This window comes from Hylobates moloch, unplaced genomic scaffold, assembly GCF_009828535.3.
Source record: "Hylobates moloch isolate HMO894 unplaced genomic scaffold, HMol_V3 SCAFFOLD_11, whole genome shotgun sequence".
NCBI classification, from domain to species: Eukaryota; Metazoa; Chordata; class Mammalia; order Primates; family Hylobatidae; genus Hylobates; species Hylobates moloch.
The window spans coordinates 50,351,982-50,364,145 of record NW_026652286.1 but is presented as its reverse complement, the minus strand read 5'-3'; the positions used below and the strand labels follow the sequence as shown (position 1 = coordinate 50,364,145).

General features: G+C 43.9%; 2 protein-coding genes across 4 annotated transcripts in view; one reads left to right on the top strand and one right to left on the bottom strand.

Annotated features, from left to right (window-relative positions):
- GAB2 (GRB2 associated binding protein 2) overlaps positions 1 to 12,164 on the top strand; it is a 199,583-nt gene that overhangs the window by 136,301 nt on the left and 51,118 nt on the right. The window lies entirely within an intron of this gene.
- The window catches only part of USP35 (ubiquitin specific peptidase 35), an 82,995-nt gene continuing 77,472 nt past the window's right edge, over positions 6,642 to 12,164 (bottom strand). The window contains exon 11 of the mRNA XM_058446261.1: positions 6,642 to 6,743. Within this exon, the coding sequence (XP_058302244.1) occupies positions 6,738 to 6,743 (6 nt within the window). The 3' untranslated portion in view covers positions 6,642 to 6,737. The remainder of the gene's footprint in view (positions 6,744 to 12,164) is intronic.

Below are 12,164 nucleotides of genomic sequence, written 5' to 3'. Positions count from 1 at the left end.
TGCTGATCACCAGTTTCAGGTGTTTTCTATCGAGTGGGAGACCGTCTTTCTCCAGCACCAGCTGCAACCAGTTGTTATTTTAGAGAGTTTAACCGCCTGACTCTCACCTGATGGTTGCCTGACATTCCTGGTGGGATGGGGGCAGGAGCCTCTCCTGCCCTGCTCATGTCTGCCTAACCACCTACTCTAACAATGTGAGAAATGGGTCCAAGAAGTACCTCAGCTTTTTAAGAAATAGGTATGATGAGGGGAAAATGTAACTAAAAACCAAATGGCTTTTAACTGAATTATTTTCTTGTGGGATTAGAGGTGTTCTCATCAAGAAAATATATTCTTGAGATGTGGCAAAAATGACTCAGTGCAGATATCTTTCTTAATCACGTATTTAGGCCGGGCGTGGTGGCTCATGCCTGTAATCCCAGCACTTTGGGAGGCCGAGGTGGGCAGATCACGAGGTTAGGAGATCGAGACCATCCTGGCTAACACGGTGAAACCCTGTCTCTACTAAAAATACAAAAAATTAGTCAGGCGTGGTGGCGGGCACCTGTAGTCCTAGCTACTCGGGAGGCTGAGGCAGGAGAATGGCATGAACCCAGGAGGCCGGAGCTTGCAGTGAGCCAAGATTGTGCCACTGCACTGCAGCCTGGGCAACAGAGCGAGACTCCATCTCAAAAATAAATAAATTAATTAATTAATTAATTAAAATAAAAATCACATATTTAAAAGATATGTCTGAATCCTTTTACTGTTAGGACTTCAGTACAATGAAAATGTGGAAACTACATTATCTGGGCTTGCTTTCTTTGGTAGCAAGATTCCTGTGTTCATTCACACATCATTCATTCAGCAAACCTTATGGGGTATTCATTTTATGCAAGTTCCTGTCATAACCAATGAGGCTACAAAGATGAACAGTAGAGTCTGAGTGCTCAGACATCATAGCCTAGAGGAGGGGACAGGCATGCAACCAGATAGTCACAGAGTCATGCTGTAACAGGAATCACCAAGATTAGCAACACATACACCACCAGCTTAGGCCTCCCTAAGGAGGGGAGTATTAGAGGGTGACAAGTAATTGAGTATTTTGTCAATAGCCTTATCAAATAATATATTTCCTAGCCTGTAATCCCAGCTACTTGGGAGGCTAAGACAGGAAGATCGCTTGAGCCCAGGAGTTCTAGACTGCAGTGAGCTGTATTTTTTAAGAGGCAGGGTCTTGTGAGCCCTGTCACCCAGGCTGGGGTATAGTGGCATAATACAGCTCACTGCAGCCTCGAACTCCTGGGCTCAAGCAGTGTTCCCACCTCAGCCTCCCAAGTAGCTGGGACTACAGGCATGCACCACTACACTTGGGTAGGAAATATATTCTTTTCTTCTTCTTTTTTTTTTTTTTTTTCTTGAGACGGAGTCTTGCTCTGTCGTCCAGGCTAGAGTGCAGTGGCACGATCTTGGCTTACTGCAACTTCCACCTTGCAGGTTCAAGCAATACTCCTGCCCCAGCCTCCCGAGTAGCTGGGATTATAGACAGGCAACACCATGCCTGGCTAATTTTTGTATTTTTAATAGGGACAGGGTTTCACCCTGTTGTCCAGGCTGGCGTCAAGCTCCTGACCTCAAGTGATCCGCCCACCTCGGCCTCCCAAAGTGCTGGGATTACAGGCGTGATAGCTCACGCCTGTAATATATAATATATATATATATATCTCTGTGTGTGTTTTAATATATATATACACACACAAATATGTATATACACATATGCATCTATATTCTTAAGCCTTTTTAAAGGAATTATTTTATTAGATGTCTAGTGTTTTAATTATCAGAGCAAGAATATCGTCTGTGATAGAGGTTTAAGGTTATTTGTGAGATCCTTCTGTTGAAAACAATTGGCTTTTCTTCTATCTCAGAGGAGAATCTGGTATGTTAAAAGATTCAGTCACATGATGGGTTATGTTTTAATTTAGTGGCTCTCTTAAAACTGCATTATATCTGTAAAACCTTCAGGTAAAAAATTAAAACTTAATAATTCATTCAGTGTTTTTTTTTTTAACTGAGAATTGGGATCTGAGGAGAAACAGAAAGTTAACATTTGACTGCTTTCTTTTGCTTAGTAGCCTATTTCATTTAATCACTTTATCACCTTTATTTCCACTTTTCAAATGATGAAATTGAGTACTTTTTCTTCCCGGCCTAGCACTTTTATAACTCCCCAGGACTAAAAATCTTCTCCATCTACCCACTCCCCGTCCTTGGCTGGGTTCAGAAGGGCTACCCAACTCTTATCAGCCCCAGTAACTCTTCCTTAATGCAACACTGCTTTCCTTTTACTGGAGCCTGTTGAGAACAATCTAGTCACCTGAGTCTTCATGTCAGCACCTGCCTTAGGTGAAGACAACCTAACCCTTGGTGGCCACAAAAAGAAATAATCGCAGCTATGTATTGAGCATCTGTTCTGTGAAAGTTGAGACTTTACATAAATTTCCACTAAAAAGTCACAGTAATCGTTTGAAACAGCAACGATTTTACCCAAGGTCACACAGCTAGAAGATGGGAGAGTTGGGATTCTAGTCTAACCCAGGCCTGACTTTGCATTATAATGTGCTGTGTTTTTGTCCCTGTTCTCCTGGAATATAAGCATCTGCCAGAAACAGGTGTGGATATTTTTGCCCCTTTAGACTGCATCGTACTGGAAGAACCCACCAGGGGTCCCTATGGCAGGCTGAGGTTCTCTCTCCTTACTAACCCATATTGCCAAAGTCCTTGGTCTGGAATATTCCTAATTTAGTAATTTCAAGGGCTTTAATCCAGTCATCAGGCTCTATTGGTTAGTCTGTACACTGGGGACAAGGATGTCTGAGTTCAAATCACCACTCTGTGATTACATGAGCAGGTCACTTAATAAAGTCTCAACTTCCTTTTATAAAATAGAGATGAAATACTTTCTGTTCTCACCCCATGCTTCTGCTTCTCCATAGATGCATCCAGACAGACATAGAACCCACTGGCAGCACCTCAAGTTGCACATTTCCCAAAGGACTATTCACATTGTTTTCTGCGTAGGGATATCCCCTGGAGTTGTTCAATCCAGTGTCCCTGCCCCTGGTTTGCTCCTGTAGAGGCTTCATCGTATGTGGAGCCTCTTTCAAGCAGATACTCCCTGTTTTCCTTTCTTTCCTTCCTTCCATCTGTTCATCTGTCCTCCTTTCTGTCTGTCTTTCTCTCTCATTTGTCTCTCTGTCTGTCAGTGCCCAGGCTGGAGTGCACTGGCACAGTCATGGCCTCCCAGTCTCAAGTGATCCTCCCGCCTCAGCCTCCAAGTAACTGGGACTACAGGTGTGCACCACTACACCCAGCTAAATTTTTTAATTTTTGTAGAGACATGGTCTCCCTATATTGCCCAATGTATTAGTCCATTTTCATACTACTGTTAAAAACATACCTGAGACTGGGCAATTTACAAAAAAAAAAGAGGTTTAATGGACCTACAGTTCCACATGGCTGGGGAGGCCTCATAACCATGGCAGAAAGCAAGGAGGAGCAAGTCATGTCTTACATCAGTGGCAGCAGGCCAAGAGAGAGAGCTCTTACAGGGAAACTCCTCTTTTTAAAACCGTCAGATATCATGAGAACAACCTGGGAAGGACCTGCCCCATGATTCACTTACCTCCCAGCAGGTCCTTCCAAAAACATGGGGGAATCCAAGATGAGATTTGGATGGGGACACAGCCAAACCATGTCATTCCGCCCCTGCCCTCTCTCAAATCTCATGTCCTCACATTTTAAAACCAATCATGCCTTCCGAACAGTCCCCCAAAGTCTTAACTCATTACAGCATCAACTCGAAAGTCCACAGTACAAAGTCTTATCCAAGGCAAGGCCTTCCACCTATGAGCCTGTAAAATCAAAAGCAAGTTAGTTATTTCCTAGATACAATGGGGATACAAGCATTGCGTAAATACAGCCATTCTAAATGGGAGAAATTGGCCAAAACAAAGGGGCTACAGGCCCCATGCAAGTTCAGAATCCAGTGGGGCAGTCAAATCTTAAAGCTCCAAAATGATCTCCTTTGACTCCCTGTTTCACATTCAGGTCACACTGATGCAAGAGGTAGGCTCCCACGGCCTTGGGCGCTCCACCCCTATAGCTTTGCAGGGTATAGCCTCTCTTCTGGCTGATTTCATGGGCTAGAATTGAATGTCTGCAGCTTTTCCAGGCACACAGTGCAAGCTGTCAGGGAATCTACCATTCTGGGGTCTGGAGGATGGTGGCCCTTCTCTCACAGCTCCACTAGGCAGTGCCCCAGAAGGGACTCTGTGTGGGGGCTCTGACCCCACATTTCCCTTCTGCACTGCCCTAGCAGAGGTTTTCCATAAGGGCCCCACACCTGCAACAAACTTCTGCCTGGGCTTCCAGACTTCCACACATCCTCTGAAATCTAGGTGGAGGTTCCTAAACCTCAATTCCTGACTTCTGTGCACCTGCAGGCTCAACACATGGAAGCTGCCAAGGCTTGGGGCTTCCACCCTCTGAAGCAACAGCCCAAGCTATACCTTGGCCCCTTTTAGTCACGGCTGGAGTGGCTGGGACACAGGGCACCAAGTCCCCAGGCTGCACACAGCAGAGGGACCCTGGGCCCGGCCCACAAAACCATTTTTTCCTCCTAGGCCTCTGGGCCTGTAATGGGAAGCACTGCTGTGAAGACCTCTGACATGGCCTGGAGACATTTTCCCCATTGTCTTGGGGATTAACATTTGGTTCCTCCTTACTTATGCAAATTTCTGCAGCCAGCTTGAATTTCTCCTCAGAAAATGGGATTTTCTTTTCTATTGCATTGTCAGGCTGCAGATTTTCCAAACTTTTTGTTCTGCTTCCCTTATAAAACTGAATGCCTTTAACAGCACCCAAGTCACATCTTAAATGCTTTGCTTCTTAGAAATTTCTTCCCCGAGATGCCCTGAATCATCTCTCTCAAGCTCAAAGTTCCACAAATCTCTAGGGCAGGGGTAAAATGCTTCCATCCTCTTTGCTAAAATATAACAAGAGTCACCTTTGCTCCAGTTTCCAACAAGTTCCTCATCTCCGTCTGAGACCACCTCAGCCTGGACTTTATTGTCCATGTCGCTATCATCATTTTTGTCAAAGCCATTCACAAATCTCTAGGAAGTTCCAAACTTTCCCACATTTTCCTGTCTTCTTCTGAGCCCCCCAAACTGTTCCAACCCCTGCCTGTTACCCAGTTCCAGTCACTTCCATATTTTCAGTTATCTTTTCAGCAGCACCTCACTCTACTGGGACCAGTTTTCTGTATTAGTCCATTTTCACACTGCTGATAAAGACATACCCAAGACTGGGCAATTTACAAAATAAAAAAAAAAAAGAGACGTAGTGGAGTTACAGTTCCATGTGGCTGGGGAGGCCTCACAATGATGGCAGAAGGCAAGGAGGAGCAAATCATGTCTTACATGGATGGCAGCAGGCCAAGAGAGAGAGCTTGTGCAGGGGAACTCCTCTTTTTAAAACCATCAGATCTCAAGAGACTTATTCACTCTCACGAGAAAAGCCCAGGAAAGACCTGCCTCCATGATTCAATTACCTCCCACTGGATCCCTCCCACAACACGTGGGAATTCAAGATGAGATTTGGGTGGGGACACAGCCAAACCATATGACCCAGGCTTGTCTTAAACTCCTGGGCTCAAGTGATCCACCCGCCTTGGCCTCCCAAAGTGCTGGGATTACAAGTATGAACCACTGTGCCTGACTACTTTTTTTTTTTTTAAAGAGTTGTGATAGGACTCATATAAAAACTTATATGTGTACTTTCAGCTAGAAGAGGTTTGTGGCAGATGGAGACTGTTTTTTCATCCTTCTTGCCACCTCCAGATTCTTATTTCTACTGCCACCTTCCAGTCTTCACATATTCCAACCAAAAATGTGTAGGATAAAACCTGCAGGCTCAAGACCAGACCAGGAGTGAAAGTGAGTTTGAAATCGACATAAGTTTGGAGGAAACAATCTCTTGATAGAGAACTCATTCCAAAAGGAAACCAGGAATGATGTTCTAGAAGGAAAAGCAGTTTCAGGAACACATATCAAGATTCTATATCATATATGTAGGATTTATTTTTGCTTATTTTGTGTGTACAAATGAAAGAACCTCACCTGCCTCTTGGAATCAAAATAGCTGTCAGTCCTCAGAGTAAGGAAGCAGAGAGCTGCTCTGAGCTGTGTTTACAGGCAGGCGGATCCAAGTCCTCACATTTGTGGCTCAGTCGTGGGCAGCTATCCCTGACCAGATGTACTACACACAAAAAGAGCCATCTCTCAGTAGAGAGCTTTGATGAATTATTCATGTGCTCAGGAGTCAACCCCTGTTAGGAAAGCCATCACCCCTTTTGAATTCTCAAAGCTGCGACTTCTCTTTTCCTTTTATTTCCTGCCTCCTCCATTTATTCAGTAGCTATTCTAGGGCCTGCACAGCCACTATCGCAGGGACTCCGAAAGGCAACTAGCTGCACTTGAGTCTCAACCTTGCTACTTATTTGCCTTATTGATGTTGAATAAATAACTTTCCCTCTTGGAGGTTTTATCGTCTGTAAAATGGAGATGATGCTCCTCACAGCGTTGTTGGGAGGTTGCACAGGTAAAGCTTGGAGAATGTACAGGTACACATTGTGAACAGTAGCTGCTCACTTCACTTTTTCCTTGTAGTGGTCGTAGCAATAGTAGTGATGATTTTTATGTCTGTAGGACAAGATGAACAGGATATAGTTTAAATATTTGGTGTTTTTACAGAACTTTATAGTCTACACAACACTTATGCAGTCTCATTTAAGCATGAGGAAACAAAGTGAGATAGGTAGGGGCTGATAATATCATTCCTATTGCAAAAGCAAGGAAACTAAGGCTTAAAGGCATTAAGTGATGATGCCAGAAAGCAGAGTGGCAGGGCCTAGAATCCAAGGCTTTTGACTCCCATCTATGGCTGTGTCCTCTGACTCCTCACTTTTCCCAACCCATTGTCACAGAGCTGTTTACCATGGCTGCTTCTAAGTCACAAAATGGCCAGCAAGAAGGAAGAGGAGGAGCAAGAGGTTTATAAATCACTGAGAACTGACTTTTTTTTTTTTTTTTTAAGACCAAGTCTTGCTCTGTTGCCCAGGCTGGAGTGCAGTGGCACGATCTCAGCTCACTGCAACCTCCACCTCCCGGGTTCAAGCGATTCTCTTGCCTCGGCCTCCCGAGTAGCTGGGATTACAGGCGCACACCACTATGCCCGGCTAATTTTTGTATTTTTAGTAGAAACGAGGTTTCACCATGTTGGCCAGGATGATAATGATCTCCTGACCTTGTGATCCACCTGCCTTGGCCTTCCAAAGTGCTCAGTGCTATCTGTACATTGATATTAATCTCTGATGGCTAAACTAGCAAGATAACATGATCCTTCTTAGAGGAACCTACAAGCTACTGTGAGTTACAGCTCAGGCAATTTAGCTCACCAGAGCCCCATTTTGTAACTCTTGGAGATTTTGAAATAAGGCCAAAGCCTCCACTCTGTCTTCTCTACTATTTTAGTTTTTTACCTTCTCGAACTCCTTGGCAGGAATTTCACAGTAGTCACATGTCTAATCTTATGGAATAAAGAATTCCCAAAGTTCTGACCAACTCTTCTTTATCTCTTCCCCACCTTTTCTCTACTAAAATTTTAGTGAGACTGTCCCCTTTAAATATTTGGTAAATATTTAAACTTCTAGTAATCCTTAAGTTTCCCGAGTAAGTCAACGCTCAAATTATTTTAAGTCCTGGGTCCCACCTGGGGTCAAACGATACCCATAGGAATGCTTTTGGGGAAGTCTTCAGCATCCAGTGAGGACTGTTACTGGGGTCTTCAAACAGCTCTTTCCAGAGAGAATGACTGGTGCCTTAAAAGTCAGGACCTCTTATTCAAGCTGGGTTTCTTACAGCAGGGAGAACTGTGGTAGAGCCAAGTAGTCCATTCAGATTCATTCTGATGACCTTGGTCCTTCCCCCACCATGAAAAGAAAGAGAGAGAGAGCCAGGGAGAAGCCTTGCTCAGAGACCTCACTCTTTCTGTCTTCTCATCCCTGGGAGGGCCTTTTCCTCCCTCATTCCCTCCCTGACCTTTTGGGTTTTGTTTTATTAACTGAAATCAGACCAACTCCTCTGGGGAACCCTTGTTGGAAGCCAAAAGCAAATGTGGGCGGTAATATGCATCTTCTCCCCAGGCTGAGACTCCTCTCTTAAGGAAGAAAGAACAGAGTGGAGACTGACCCAGGCTCCAGCCCAGAGGCGGAGGCTGCTGTCTGAATCACCCACCCTTTTTTTCCACAGAGACAATGAGGAAAATAAATATCCAGACCAGTTTCCAGCCAGATCTGAAATTCTAATTCCTTTAAAAAAAAAAAGAAAAAAAGGTTATTTTAAATAACCCTGAAATATCAGGCCTTCCTCCTCAATCTCTTGCTTGTCATTTTTTGTTTACAGCTGGTTCTAGTCATCCACAGAACAGGCCGTGAGTTCAAACGTGAGCTCCATAAAATCCTCACAAATATTTCTTTGTTGTCCTAGAACAAACTCCAACCTTGACCAACTTCAGGGAAGTCCAAATCCTCTGAAAGAGGAAAAGGAGACAGGGAGAAACCTGACCCTATTCTCTTCGTTCTAAGTCTTCATCCTTATTTCTGCCTTTTTTTTTTTTTTTTTTTAAATACCAGACACTCCCCCTCACCACCCTAGCCAGCCAGCATAGATAGTCTAGTGTTACCTGCCAAAACCCAAAGACTGTTAGACTTGGGAGCATCTCGTCCCAACTCCACAGTGCCAGAAGCTTTGAATGGCTCCCAAACATCTCATAAGATCCCCCCTACTTTTTTCGTTCTTTGAGTGCTTCTGATTATCCCTATTAAAAGAGGATAATAAATGATTGTTGAATTGGTCCCTGACTGGATTCCAAAGCCCAGTCTAACTCTAATATTGGGCTAGAGGTAGAATTAGAACTTTGTATTTAGTGGTAAGGTCACCTTGGACCTCTGAAGATCTTGATTACGATTAAACATCCGGTTATGTGTAGCTCTACGTAGGATTCAGAACTCTACAAAATCAGTAGATACAGTCTTCTCTCTGTAGGATCTGTGCTGGGAATGAGAGTCTTGGTTTTAAATTTCAGCTTTGTTATGATTTATCTCAGTTTCTTCAACAGTAAACTAGGAGTGATTTCCAAACCTTTTTTAAAGCATTGCTTTTTAACCAAATCTCACATGAAACAGAATAATTTATGAAACAATTGAGAGGGAGCCACTTTGAGTATAGCAGAGGAGAGGGTCAAGTGATACAAGCTGCACTCAACTGCCCACCCTTCCTTCTCCCCACCGGGTTGCCTGGGAAGGCTGGCACACAATGTGAGGATACTGGTCCGCAGCAGATGTTTCAAAACAGGGACCTGCAATGCTGAGCTACAGAAATTTTCATCAGTCCACAAAAATATGAAAACATGAGGAAGATACAATCCATTTTCATAAAACTAAATGTAATCAGATTTTAAGACTTCCCTTTATTCAGAGATTCTTTTTTTTTTTTTTTTTTTTTGAGACGGAGTCTCGCTCTATCGCCGAGGCTGGAGTGCAGTGGTAAATCTTGGCTGACTGCAAACTCCACCTCCTAGGTTCACGCCATTCTTCTGCCTCAGCCTCCCGAGTAGCTGGGACTACAGGTGCCCGCCACTGCACCCGGCTAATTTTTTGTATTTTTAGTAGCGACGGGGTTTCACCGTGTTACCCAGGATGGCCTCGATCTCCTGACCTCGTGATCCACCCGCCTCGGCCTCCCAAAGTGCTGGGATTACAGGTGTGAGCCACCACACCTGGCCTATTCAGAGATTCTCTTTGTACATGTATGTTAAAGTGTTCTCGTGTGTGTGAAGTGACAGTCTTAGTAAATGGTAGTTTTCCATATTTGACATTATTAAAAATTGGCAGCCCCGTGTGTCCATTTCTAAAAGTGCACAAGTGCATAAACAAAGAGGCAGTGTTTTCACCTGTCCATGAAATGGAAGAGTCTGGGAAATAGTGATCTAGAGGTGATATGTGTGTCAGGACTACCTGGTTGCCAGCTTCTGCTTCTGTACTCATGGCCAAGGGCCTCTGAACTCTACCATTAAGTCCAGGCCCCCTGCATCCCAGCATAAAGCCAGTGCTGTGGGATCTTTTGTTCCTAGCCCTGCTCTTGTGTGCTAGCTACGGTTAGCCCTGGGATCTTGGCTAATTTTCCAGTGTCTCAATCTTTGCCCTGATAACCTGCCTGTAGTCTCAGATCCCACCCAGGAGTGGACCCTGTCCTGCTTTTATGTAGCCCCCTCTCATAGACCAGAGTCTTACCACACCTCAGACCAGTGGCTGGAGCCCGCCTGCCCACTGGAAGGCTTCTGGGTTGCATGTGGTCTCTCTGCCTGCATTACTGAAAGAAATCTGCTTCTCTTTTCCCAGAACATGCTTCTTCCTCCTCTGGATTCTACTGCCCACATTTCTAGTGATGTTTCAGTTTCTGTTTCTGTGTTCACGTATTCAGTGCCCTTACCACTGAGAACCTGCTTTTGCCAGTTCCTGTTCTAGAGACAAGGGTTAGAGAAGAGCATAAGACTTGGACCTGCTTTCAGTGGACTCCTGAGCCTTGTTATGTTCTCCAGTTTGTTCTCTCGGTCAAACCAGCATTGGAACTCTTCTTAGTGACTCTCTCTGCCTCCTCTATGTCTACTTCTAAGAGGTTCTGGGCTTCTCAGTTTTCAGCAAGGTTTACCTGCTTTTAACTGAACCATGCCTGGCTCCGTGCCAAGATATAACTACCAGATAAAAAATTGGGGGTTAACCTCAAGTGTGAAAATATATAATTTTTTAATTCTGAATTTGGTTTCAACATCAAGCCCCCATCTGGCCAGTGATAGAAATGTAAGTTTTAGTCAACTCTGGGTAATCCTGGTCAATATGGGATTTTTTCAGTAAATTCAAGTTTGTCTTCTTTTGTCCCTGGGCTGCTATTTTAAGTGCCCCAAGGCCTAGAGAACTGGAGACAGTTTATTGAGGCTGGAGCACAGTTTGGGATTGGGATTGGGGGAGGAGATGCATGGGAGACAAGGGTAAGGATGCGTCTTATTCCTCTTTAGATCACCGCATTAGTAGCCACAGAGTAGCTGCCCAGTAAATATCCACATTATTTTTTTTTTTTTTGAGACAGAGTCTCGCTCTGTCACCCAGGCTGGAGTGCAGTGGTGTAATCTTTGCTCACTGCAGCCTCCACCTCTCAGGTTCAAGTGATCCTCTCACCTCAGCCTCTCAAGTAGCTGGGATTACAAGCATGCGCTACCATACCCGGCAAATTTTTGTATTTTTAGTAGAGATGGGATTTCACCATGTTGGTCAACCTGGTCTCAAACTCCTGACCTCAGGTTATCTACCTGCCTCAGCCTCCCAAAATGCTGAGATTATAGGCATGAGCCACCATGCCTGGCTGAATGTTTTAGCTACAGTGTTTGGTTATAACTTTGTAAACAGTTACACAAAATTCTTTTTAAAAATTCTGACTTATTTCCAGATATTTTCATTTTGAGAAATTCACTGTTGGGGAGAACAGAAAGCTTTAAAAACATTCTCATCTTACTCATAGGTGACAAAGTGTGAGATACCTGAAATTCTGTATATTGAAACATATAACGTGTACTTTAACATGGTATAAAGTACAATGAAAAACAAAAAAATGAAGAAAAGCTCAAAAGAGATGATACACTAACTAGGCTGAAGACATAGAGCATGCCAAAGACCTGAAGTTTATTTTACACATCTACCATTTGTTTATTGTTTGCTTTTATTTGCTACCTCCTTGGCCCTTTTATGGATGAGGTCAGTGAACAAAACTCTTCATGGCTAGTGAATCATATTAGCAAGAACGCTCAGCCAAGACAGAGGGAATAGATTTCATAGAATGAGAAACTTCTAGAATATGAGATCTCAAAGGGTCCTTAGAGAGCGTTTAGTTCCAAACTGCTCAAATGACAGAGTGTCTAGAGGTGAAGAGAGGGCAACTAATTTGTTCAAGATCATGCAGCTAACTGGCCAGGCTAGAATTAAAATACAAGTTTCCTGACTTTTAGTGTTT